The following is an 11971-nucleotide window of genomic DNA, read 5'->3' as shown; positions in this document are numbered from 1 at the left end:
GGCATTTGTGATGACAAAGGACCAATAGGGTAAAATACTATTATAAACTTTATAGATTATTGTAGTTTATGATGAACTTTACGAATATTTTTTAAAGGAACTTCAACTTTTTTTTTGTCAAATAAGTCAGAATTTTGTCCATTCCATATCACTGAATGTATGGTTCCAAAAAAAGTCCTTGTTACGTTTCATTAACCAGATTTTAAAATCGCATAGTCACTACGGGAAGCCGCGGAGCTCATTCACTGACAGCACACTCTTTCCCAGAAGCCTTTCCTCATATTGTACACAATCATCATGGCGGCGCAGGATGGTAGGTAGCGTGAAAACGTACTTAAATGCCAATTGCACAGTATTTGCGCTTTTATTTTGCGGCATATTACATCGGTTCCAGTTATTTGACACTCGTATTACACTGAATGCACGCTCTTTTAACTTGTCAGGGTGAAATAATAGCTAGATATTCTGTGATTAGCCATGTCGAAAACTTCGGCTGTGTTACAAAATCTAGAGAGCAGTCTACCTAGACAGCATTTTGAGGGATGCTGAAACGTTTGACCATTTCTGGAACTTTCGATTAACGCTTATGGGCATCGCGGAAGGGTTTGGAACGTTTAAACGAAGGTTCCAATCGAACCCACAGTACCCAAAGACGCTGTCTAACGTTACATAGACGGCTCACTGAATTTTGAGGCACAGCCAGCCCGCTGTGCTAATATTCGCACGCTCATATCAAGATTAAGTTACCGATGAGTAAGTTGTGTCCGATTACAACACAGGCTCTGTCGAGTCGCTCATGCTTACAGTTACTGGTCTTAGTTCAACATTTGGGTTCAAATGACGATAAGGGAATTTACTAGATGTTTCTGAGCCTTTGGACAGCAGCTAGTCGGTTAGCTTTTCAAATCTGTAGGGACGGTCTAGTTAGGACTATTTGAGAAGTAAAATGTACAAGTAATGGGTGAGACTGTAGAATAAACACACATTTGGCTTTTATCTGTAAGGTTTAGATAGTTACCTAGTTTTCGCTGAAGTGTTAGCTGTGTATCTTTTTTGTTTATAAAGTATTGTCCTATGAAGATTAGTTTTTTTATTCTAATATAGCAGTTTGACATTGTCATATCAGTGCTCTGAAACAGGTCAATATTTGCACCTTGAAAACTAAATTTCCTTAACATTATGGTTCCTCGTCTGATAATTGTTCCCACAGGAAGTGAGGTAGTAGAAATGGAGGTCACGCAGAAGGTACCAGAAGTGTTGTGCGAAGCTGCTGGAGAAGAAGATGCAGCAGGGACTGAACAAGCATCTCTTACCGATGGTGAAAGCACATCAGCTCAGCCCGCTGCTGTCAGCAATGGAGAGGAAAGTGACGAGGGGAAAGAGATGGTGGAAGTGAAAATCATTTGGAACAAAAACAAATATGACCTTAAAATTCCTTTAGATGGCACTGGTTCTAAACTGAAAGAGAAGATTCACACACTCACTGGTAATCATCATGTCATTCAAACCTGTATGACTTTGTGTTTCACTGAGGTCATTCAAGGAGAGACCATGGAGAACGTTCCTGTTTGTCCTCTTCTGAGGATAATATGAAATTGGTTCCCCAATTATGAAACAAATTCAATTCCAGCTGTAAAGCAGGTTTACAGTTGACAATAGCGTCAATATTTAAATTAATTTTCCAAGTAAAAAACAATCCCATGTAAAGATATATGATCAGATTTTTTAAATCAGTTTCAGAAGAGTTCATAAGCATCCCAGAATGCACATCCTCCAGCAATTACTATCATTTTAAAATGTAGTAAATCGAAATAGTTGGTGTGTCCAAACCTCACTATCAAATTGCTCTTTTTGTACTGTATATTGTTATTTGAGCACAAAACTACCTTGATCTGTCTCAAGTCACTACTAAAACATCAATAAAATGCTTTTCATGGTGAGACTTCCTAATGTAATATGAAACCACCATATTATATCAGGATTGAAATGACTGAATACAAATGCTTTTTGTGTGGTTATCAGGTCTTCCACCTGCTATGCAGAAAGTGATGTACAAAGGACTGCTACCAGAGGACAAGACGCTTCGAGAAATCAAAGTTACAAATGGTGCAAAGATTATGGTGGTTGGATCTACAATAAATGATGTTCTAGCTGTAAATACACCAAAAGAAGTTATTCAGCAAGAGGTTAAAGCTGAGGAGAACAAAAAGGAGCCATTGTGCAAGCAAAAGGTGGGTGGGAGACCTATTTACATAAAAGCAAGTTATGATGGAAAGAATGCCTATAAATATATCTATGTACTTGTATTTTATGCATGTACTTGTGGATGCATTTTTTCTCAGCAACATAGAAAAGTTTTGGACAAAGGAAAACCAGATGATGTTATGCCATCTATAAAAGGAGCTAAGGTATGCAAAACCTGTGAGGCATAGGATATGATTAGACTGTGCCAGTTCATTGCACACATGCCATACCAAATTAATTTTATGCATATTAGGGCTGTTCATTTAATTAATTAGTTATGAAAAAATAACGTGATTAAATTATTTTAACGCAGTTAATGCACTGGCCCCGCTCTAGACCTGTTGACAAACATGATGAAGTGCAGCAACTCACTGCGTAATGTAGTCCATAAATGCAGTTATGGGCCCCTAAAATTCAAGACATTGAAATGTCCCTTTGAGTTTTTGTCCCGAATAGCACAAGTTTAAATCTGATTTCAAACAACATTTTATTTTAAACACAATATTGTTTGTTATTGCTCAATTTTGCCAAGAAAATATGACCTATAAAGACATAGCAGAACTGTTTTGCGTCTCTGTGCATTTTTAATTTTTATTTAGAGTATCCATAAACATTAAAGGAATAGTTTACCCAAAAATAACATCATTCTGTCATCATTTACTCACGCTCATGTCATTTTTAACCTATATGACTTGCTTTCCTTTGCCGAACATAAAAGATATTTTGAACAACGTTGGTAACCAAGCTGCTATGGTTACTAACACAGATGTTTTTATCTTCTATCTCAAATTATCTTATTTTATGTTCCATGGCTTATATTAGGCTCTTGTAACCTAAACATTTGTGTAATACATTTTCATGAATCAAAAGATTTCTTTCTAAAGGTACTTTTTGTTATGTCTATTTAATACATATCACATTTAACACAATAATGGCTTTAAATTCTTAAATTATATATCTTAAATTAAATTATTATATTGCATAAATGGTACAAAAGACTAATAGACCATATGCCTAACAATAAATATTCAATAATTTTGTGTCCACCAAAGAGTTTTTAGCCAGCTGAAAAAAAATGTCAGACGCGCTTTTTAAAACGACCAGCTTGAAAACGTTTTGGTGGCACAGCGTTTTTCCAGCGGAGACGCTTTAGTTGCTATGATTTGGAATATCCACGGCAGCAACGTATTACTAGTATCTCATTTTATAAAAAATTACTGAATATAAGAAGCAGCAACCAGTAATATTGACTTCTCCATAGGGTGACCAGACGTCCCATTTTTCCCGCTCTATTTTTAGTGTCCCAACTTATTTTGAAAAATCATGTTTTGTCACGTATTTCAAATTTTCTTTATGACTGGGGGATCAGAGAGAGTAGTAGAAGTGTTCTGTAACACAAAAACAGCCTAATCAAAGGTAACCAAGCTTGTCATAGAACAAAATTGCCATTCAATCACAATTCGTTATCGATTAACTTGAACCCGCGCGATCCCAGTTCCCCCGTAGACGTCTATTTGGCATTTGTATTTACATCTGCAAGACATATTTTTTGGAGTGTTTGCTCATCTGCAATACGTCTATAAGACGTTTCCTTTTAGATGTCTGATAGACATCTATTAGATGTTTTTAAGATGTTTGTGATTTAGAATGCATGTAAAACTGACATCTGAAAGATGTCTGTTAGATGTTTCTTGACAGCAGATGCTTTCCAGATCAAGAGATCTTTAACAGACATCTTGCAGACATACATGTGCGATCAGTTCTCCTTGCGCCTTAATTGTCAGATACACACAGCTGTCAAAATGTCCATCGTGTGGAGTATCTCACGTAAATAGTCGGTTATGGCTTAAGTGAACGTAAACAGGAGGGTGAAAACCGGATATGTGTCAATATATTACATTAATTCGGTCTTAAAGGGACAGCACCCTTATTCAAAACCTGTCTGTCTCATTAATGTTAATCAAATAAAAAAAGATGTTAAATAAAAGTATACGTTTTAAACCTACTGTATTAGAAAAACAAGTTTATTTAATAATTGTTTTGTATCTATTGTAGACTATTTGTCTTAGGGTTTGTAATTTGCTTCTTTATTTTTATATAAAAAATAACTTTTAGTTAAAAACAAACATTTTCATGAATTCAAAAGTTTACATCAGCGCGGCTTTACGAAGGATTTACATAAAAATGAATTCTGCTCGTGTTTCATGAATGCGGCCCAATGTGTTTGTGTGTGTTTTACTGTACAGCATCATGTGCATGGTGGTTTAGAGATCATGTCCTTCGTCTCCCCAGCTGTATGGTTCTTTTAAGGATGCAGAATAAGTTCCTTGTGCACACTAATGACATCTGAGTGATCTCGTTTTTTTTGTTAAACAGGAGCGTCTGCCAACAGTGCCTTTATCAGGAATGTACAACAAATCTGGTGGAAAAGTACGACTCACTTTTAAATTAGAACAGGATCAGTTGTGGGTTGGAACAAAAGGTGATTTCATCATTTCTTTAAACATTTATCCACAATACTCGGTTTATGCTTATGTTGCTTTTGTTCTGGCCTGCAGAAAGAACAGAAAAAATCCCTATGGGTTCCATCAAAAATGTTGTGACTGAGCCAATAGAGGGTCACGAGGACTATCATATGATGGTATGTGTTTATCGCAACATCTCTAACTATGCACTATGTCTAGTTTCCTCAAACAGATTTTTATAATTTTTTTGGTGCTTCCGTAAGACAAAAATACTTTCTGTCAAATAACGTGTCTGTCAAATATATTTGTCTATATAAATGTTTTGTTTGTCACCCTAGGCATTTCAGCTGGGTCCGACAGAAGCCTCACAATATTGGGTCTACTGGGTGCCTGCACAGTTTGTTGATGCAATCAAAGACACAGTTCTCGGAAAATGGCAGTATTTTTAACGTGCCTCTATAGACACTGAAGAATTGGGATTCAGATCAAAAGATTGAAAACATTAACTGGAGCCAACAAAATAATCTGAAGAACCGGAGGATTGCTGTTGGACAAAATATTTTGGGGGTTTTAAGTGCACTAAGTCTCAGCATCCCGTTTTTCAAACTGTTCCACCACTCGTTTTTTTTCAAGCAATCCCAAGCATAAACAGAAAATTGTACAGAACTCGCATATACATTTCTCGTAGTTATTCTGAAAGAAATAAAAATTATTTAAGGAAAATGATCGAAGCAGTAGAAAGATTTTATCTAGTTTATTCCTCGGCTTACCATACAACTCAAGCAATCTTGCCAAAGTCGATAGTTCACTCAGTTGTTAATTTTATAATCAGCTTTTATCATTGCACAGATTATAGTTTACATGAAAAACAGCAATGATGTAACACAAATATGATATTAATCCAGGTGAAAAGAGCATTGTTGCATTGTATGTTTCAAAAAATTCAGCATTTTCTTCAAGACTTTTAATAGCACAGGAAGAGCTCATCTCATTTTGCCTTAACAGCAGTAGCCTTGATGCAGAATTACAACCCAAAATCCAAGAGTACAGTTGCTCAGCCTCTGTACTTTCATCCACATGATAATTTGACAAAGGCAATATCTTCTTAATATTTCATGGTTAAATGAAGCAACATCTCTAAGTCCCTCTCAAATCAGATGTGATATTACGGAAAACAGTGTTGATGTGCCCTTAATACTCAGTCATTTAACTAAATTGCTGCTGATTGACTATTCTGATCATGCATGTTGTTTTTTCAAACATGGTGCTAACCAATGACAAGCATTTTTAATTCAATAAAGCCCAAAGGAAGGAAGAATTTCAGTGACCTTTCTGTAACTAATTTGCCTGTATTCTTACATTTTTATTTTTCAAACTCTTATGTCAGCTCACAATTTAAATTATTCCTAAACCATATATTTCAGTATATATGTATCTAGTTCAATAGTAAGAGGAATAGCTCACCCTAAAATGAATATCACCTTCAGGCCATCCAAGATGTTGATTTAGCATTACATCACTTGCTCACCAGTGGATCCTCTACAGTGAATGGGTGCCGTCAGAATGAGAATCCAAACAGCTGATAAAAACATCACAATCCACAAGTAATGATCATGTGAAGCGAAAATTTGTATGCTTGTAAGAAACAAATCCATCATTATGATATTTTTTAACTTTAAACCTTTGTTTCGTGCTAAAATTTGAGTCCTCTATCCATAATATTGATTTATCCAGTGAAAATGTCACTTCGTCTGAATCAGGAAAGAAATATGCACAGATCAAGTGAAAAAACACTTGTAAACCAATATGTTAGTGTATTTTGATGCAAGAGGACAACAGGAGATGTACTCATATTTTAGACAGAATAGATGGTTTAAAGTTAAAATGCTTAATTACAAATGAATTTACAAATGATGGATTTGTTTAATACAAATATTATTTATTATTTTATTTATTTTATTAAATATGCAGTTTTTTGTTCACAAGACACTTGTCGATGGACAGGCCACGGTAGATTATTTGTGGATTATTGTGATGTTTTTATCAGCTGTTTGGATTCTGATGGCACCCATTCACTGCAGAGGATCCATTGGTGAGCAAGTGATGTAAATTTATCCAAATCTGTTCTGATGAAGAAACAAACTCATCTACATCTTGGATGGCCTGAGAGTGAGTAAATTGTCAGCAAATTTTCATTTTTGAGTGAATTAGTCCTTAACGTATTATTTATTATGAGAAAGTTAGATGCATCACCCCCTTAATGTAGTAAGATACATAACTGTTATTTAGAATTGTTTCATTGGAAAGATTATACAGCTGTCTGTGGTTGAGCATTAGCATTTCTTTCTTTATTTTTCAAAATACTCTCTGATAGGTAAAGTGTTTCAGTATCAACTAGTGATAGTGCCTCTGAATGAAGATAATTATATTACATGATGTGAAAAAACACTACATTCAAATATTCTGAATATTAAACCGTTACACAGCTGGTTCATGACTATATGCAGCAAAATAATACAGAAGTACTTTTTTCTATTTTGTGTAAATGTTTTTATTTACATGCAAATCAATCGCATGTTCTCGTTTTGTTTAACCCCAAATAGCTAAAAAGCTTCCATTTGATCTAATTTACTGAGCGATCCCAATTAAACATATCTCAGATGTATTATTTCAATTGCAATTAAACAGTATACTTAATATGGTTTTTTCTACTTGAGTAGTTGCTTTCCAAAAATCTGCTGTTGTTATGGATCACAGGTGCACAGGTCAGGTTAAGAAGGAAAAAAGTGACAGGTTTTGATCACTATCGCTGACATGAGGAATGGAAAATATGCCTTCAGGTGTGTAGTGGGTGCCGGAACAACACCACTGGATTATTTTTTTAACCTTGTTAACCGATATGATCTCATCAATAAAGAAGGTAACAGACTCTTTATCCAAAGTGATTTGAGAAAATCTCAATTGAATTGAGAAAAGTAGAGCAGATCATTACCATTTTTCAAAAGGTACACACTTTTTTTGTAAAGGTATATACACTATTTCTGTTACACAGGTTGCCTGGTATATGATTGTTCATAATTAACTTTTTTCTTCTTTTTTTTTTTTTTCCTAAACAAGTGTTTTGCGCCAGCTCTTACTATGGCAGGGTCTTATCTGAAACACTGCATTTACCAATCAGAGCACCATAATATTTCATAAAATGTTTAAGCAGAATAATCCGTTTTGTTTTAATTGTTTACATTAAATTTACATTTATTCATTTAGCAGCCACATTTATCCAATATGACTTACAAAGGAGGAATATTACAAGCAATTTATAATATTTTTATACTTCTCATACACATATATATATATATATGTATATATATGTGTATGGAATTATTTTTGTGTCTTTATTCAAACAAAATTCTGTATTTGAGAGCAAAACTAATTTTGTAATTAAAAAAATTTAAGTTTGCAAAAAAAGTCTTCTTAAGGTTCAAAATTAAAGTAATTGAAAACAAAATCATTTGCAGTGCGTGTAAAAATGTAAAAAATATATATTTTTCTTTGTGCACTTCAAAAACTTTTCATCTCTAATACACAAATGTTGCTCTCTTTCCTGCCTTCTTTTTTTGCGGGTCTAAAACTTTTGTTTGCCAGTTGAAAAGTGTTGCTTGCGAGTGAAGCTGTGTGTCAGTGGGCGGTCTCTACGCACCAGGATGAAAGGCCCTTTTCTATTGGCCACTCTCGATTGAAGTGACAGGTTGACCACGCCCACTACAAAGTGCAAGTGCACAAAGTAAAATATATATTTTTTTAAAGATTTACACGCACTGCTAATTATTTTGTTTTCAATTACTTTAATTTTGAACCTTAAGAAGACTTTTTTTGCAAACTTTTATTTTTTAATTACAAAATAATTAGTTTTGCTCTCAAATACAGAATTTTTGTTTGAATAATAAAGACACAAAAATAATTCCATATATGAGAAGCATTAGCCTTTGACTGAAAAAATGAATCGCCTGCGTTAATGCGCTAATTTTGACAGCACTCATATTATTATTATTATTATATATACTCGTATATTCAAGTGAGTCAAATGAGCGCGGAAACTGTACTGTGCTCGCAGCGCGTGCTCTTTGATACACGCACAAAGGCGCCGGCGTGCGCATAGCTGTGTCGTGATTAGTTAAGTCATGAAGTTACTAAAAAGGCGATTAAAGCTACCATAAAACTGCATGCATTGTAATATGCTATATATGAGTTAGCCTACATTAAGAACATGTCTCTGAAATGGTTTTCAAAACTGTCCTGGAGCATCCTAGCACTGTCTCCCTCATCTAACACACCCGATTCAACTCGTCAGCTCATTAGAAGAGACTGAAATGAATTAGAAAAGGTAGAGTTGAGAGAAAATATGCGCGTCAGATCCGCATCATGTTCGGTAGCGGCAGCTCTTATAAATTGAAGCCAAAGCAGTCTAATAACCAGCTGCTGTTGTGATGTCTGTTCATCAATCACTTTTATAATTTTAAGGATTCAGCTGTATTTAGTTTAAAATTTAGTGTTTGATAATTGCATTCAATTTCTATATATTTTTGCTGAGGGGAACAGGTAGCCTAGATAAATATGACATTTATTATAATGGGTTTATTTGAAGATTGTTTTAAGTTCACTTAAATTAGAAGTTATTTTTAAAGTCTAATAAATGTTAAAATTGATAGCTCTTAATTATAATGTAAAGTTGAATGGCTATAGTCAAACATGTTTTTAGGGAAATCAGTATTAATTGGTATCAGTGATACTGACCTTCAGTCATAAAAATAAAGATGTCATTAAACCAGACATGTTCACAAGTCTCTGAGGTCCAAGTCAAGTCTTTGAGGTGGAGTCCAAGTCAAGTCTCAAGTCTTTGAGGTGGAGTCCAAGTCAAGTCTCAAGTCTTTGAGGTGGAGTCCAAGTCAAGTCTCAAGTCTTTGAGGTGGAGTCCAAGTCAAGTCTCAAGTCTTTGAGGTGGAGTCCAAGTCAAGTCTCAAGTCTTTGAGGTGGAGTCCAAGTCAAGTCTCAAGTCTTTGAGGTGGGGTCCAAGTCAAGTCTCAAGTCTTAGAGGTGGAGTCCAAGTCAAGTCTCAAGTCTTTGAGGTGGAGTCCAAGTCAAGTCTCAAGTATTTGATGTGGAGTCCAAGTCAAGTCTTAAGTCTTAGAGGTGGAGTCCAAGTCAAGTCTCAAGTCTTTGAGGTGGTGTCCAAGTCAAGTCTCAAGTCTTAGAGGTGGAGTCCAAGTCAAGTCTCAAGTCTTTGAGGTGGTGTCCAAGTCAAGTCTCAAGTCTTTGAGGTGGAGTCCAAGTCAAGTCTCAAGTCTTTGAGGTGGGGTCCAAGTCAAGTCTCAAGTCTTTGAGGTGGAGTCCAAGTCAAGTCTCAAGTCTTTGAGGTGGAGTCCAAGTCAAGTCTCAAGTCTTTGAGGTGGGGTCCAAGTCAAGTCTCAAGTCTTTGTTCTATTTATTGACAACAGTTCTTTCAGCTAGTTATTGAGGCTGTTTTGAAATACTAATTTCACCATATGATTTTCTCAACAACAACAAAAAAAAAAACTAACAAAATTTAAGACACATTCGAAATTAAAAGGTGTCCATTTATTAATTGTAAGATAAAATGCTGCACATTTCTTTGTAAAATTGAAATATGTCAAGCAACAAAACTAAATTTTAAAACAAACCTCAATGAATCAAATGAATTACACAAATGAAATAAATCTCATATAAACAAACTAAGGCTTTGTCTGTGCTCTTTTTCAATTTAAAATGAGGCAACCACTGTATTTTAAACACAACACAATGCAAACAAAGAGGCTGCATACATCCAGCATGAGAAGTTTTTCATCTAAATTGGATCGTATAATTTTAAAATTTGAAGCAAAAACAAAAAGGTCTGACTTTAGTTTTGTGAAACTATTCTACATAAAACATCTGTACGAAACAAAACAGCACACAGGCTGATACTTTAATATGCATTTTACGGAGGCAAGATGAAAAGAAAATACTAAAAGTTCAAACTAAATCTAAACTTTTTTAAGACAGCCAGTTTCCCTCAGAGATACATTCATATAAACTCCTATACCAAATGACTTGTGTTTTTTACGAGTCTCACGAGTCCAAGTCAGGTCCCAAGTCTTTATATATGCGACTTAAGTGCGGCTGAAGTCCAAGTCGCAGACTCGAGTTTCCATCTCTGCATTAAACAAATATTAAAAATATACTGCCTTTGTGTTGTTTGTACATTAATTCGAAGATTGAATGTGAAATTAATAAAAAAGTTTATTTAAAAACTTTAATGGTAGGTGGGATTAATTGCGATTAATTTCAGAAAAATGTGTGATTAGTTGTTTTTAATCGATTGACAGCACTAATATATATATATATATATAACTGTCAGATCCTAATTCATCAGTCATCTGCAATACTCTGCTTGAGTTGTCATCCTAACTACAACCCTTTTTTATTGTTACAGTATTCGTAAGCAGAGCAGTTTGGTGAAAACACGGTTGCTGTGTGATGGTGAGGAATGTTTGATCTGTTTGTGATGGTACAAATTTATCTCTATTGAATTATCCAAATGATCTATGACCACGCGTCATCCCGAGTCCTTAAATACCTAAGATGCATAACAAGATACACCTGTTTCTTACACTACAGGACAGCTGTGTCAGTCCTATGTTGTGTGTGTCTTGTGTTTCCACGTGTGCCCTGTGTTTCTATGCCCATATGTGGTTTATTTCCTGTCCTTGTTATGTGATTAGTAGTTTATTCTGTTCCAGGTGTGTGTGTTTGAGTTAATTATCCCTGGTATTTAAGTCCTGTCTGTGCAGTGTTATTTCGTCTGGTCTACTCGTTACCCCCGGTGTTTGATGTCTGTGAGTTTGCCTTGTCCTGCCCTGTCTTCATTAAAGTCTATTGTTGATTGAGTTACATCCTCGTCTCCGTGTTCCTTGTTCCTCCCTGCTGTGTGCACCGTGACAGCTGACTGTATAAAAAGCGGGTAGTCTGTGTTTTTAATGTTCTGAAGAATAGATTGTTGGTGTTCTTCCTGAAAACATCTTGTGACAGTAACTGGGCTCAGCCATGATTATAGAGATGTTTTTGTCATGTCATTTAATAGACACCGTTACCAGCATTTACATCATGTTTTTTACCAACACATAATAAGTGGTTTGTATGAGGTGTGCATGTCTAAAAGTGTGCTTTTTAAGAGAATTCATTACATAGTGGAATAATACTTTTGGTTC

The 11971-nt window shown here is 35.1% G+C and overlaps 1 protein-coding gene across 1 annotated transcript; it reads left to right on the top strand.

Moving 5' to 3' along the window:
* Positions 1-250: 250 nt before the first annotated feature.
* LOC306845659 (ubiquitin domain-containing protein UBFD1-like) lies at positions 251-6196 on the top strand. The gene is made up of 7 exons (XM_079378582.1): positions 251-313; positions 1211-1486; positions 2023-2231; positions 2343-2408; positions 4621-4726; positions 4803-4885; positions 5048-6196. The coding sequence occupies exons 1-7, from the start codon at positions 298-300 to the stop codon at positions 5156-5158; spliced, it is 867 nt and encodes a 288-aa protein (XP_079234708.1). The 5' UTR covers positions 251-297; the 3' UTR covers positions 5159-6196.
* The last annotated feature ends 5775 nt before the right edge of the window (positions 6197-11971 follow it).

This window comes from Barbus barbus (assembly GCF_936440315.1).
Source record: "Barbus barbus genome assembly, chromosome: 3".
Taxonomy (NCBI): Eukaryota; Metazoa; Chordata; class Actinopteri; order Cypriniformes; family Cyprinidae; genus Barbus; species Barbus barbus.
This window is presented reverse-complemented; position numbering and strand designations above follow the sequence as displayed.

Bases quoted from the DNA above. Each gene is read 5' to 3' on its own strand.
- LOC306845659 (XM_079378582.1), top strand. The intron at 2,409-4,620 runs GTATGCAAAACC...TTTGTTAAACAG, and splicing joins CATCTATAAAAGGAGCTAAG to GAGCGTCTGCCAACAGTGCC. The intron at 4,727-4,802 runs GTGATTTCATCA...TCTGGCCTGCAG, and splicing joins GTTGTGGGTTGGAACAAAAG to AAAGAACAGAAAAAATCCCT.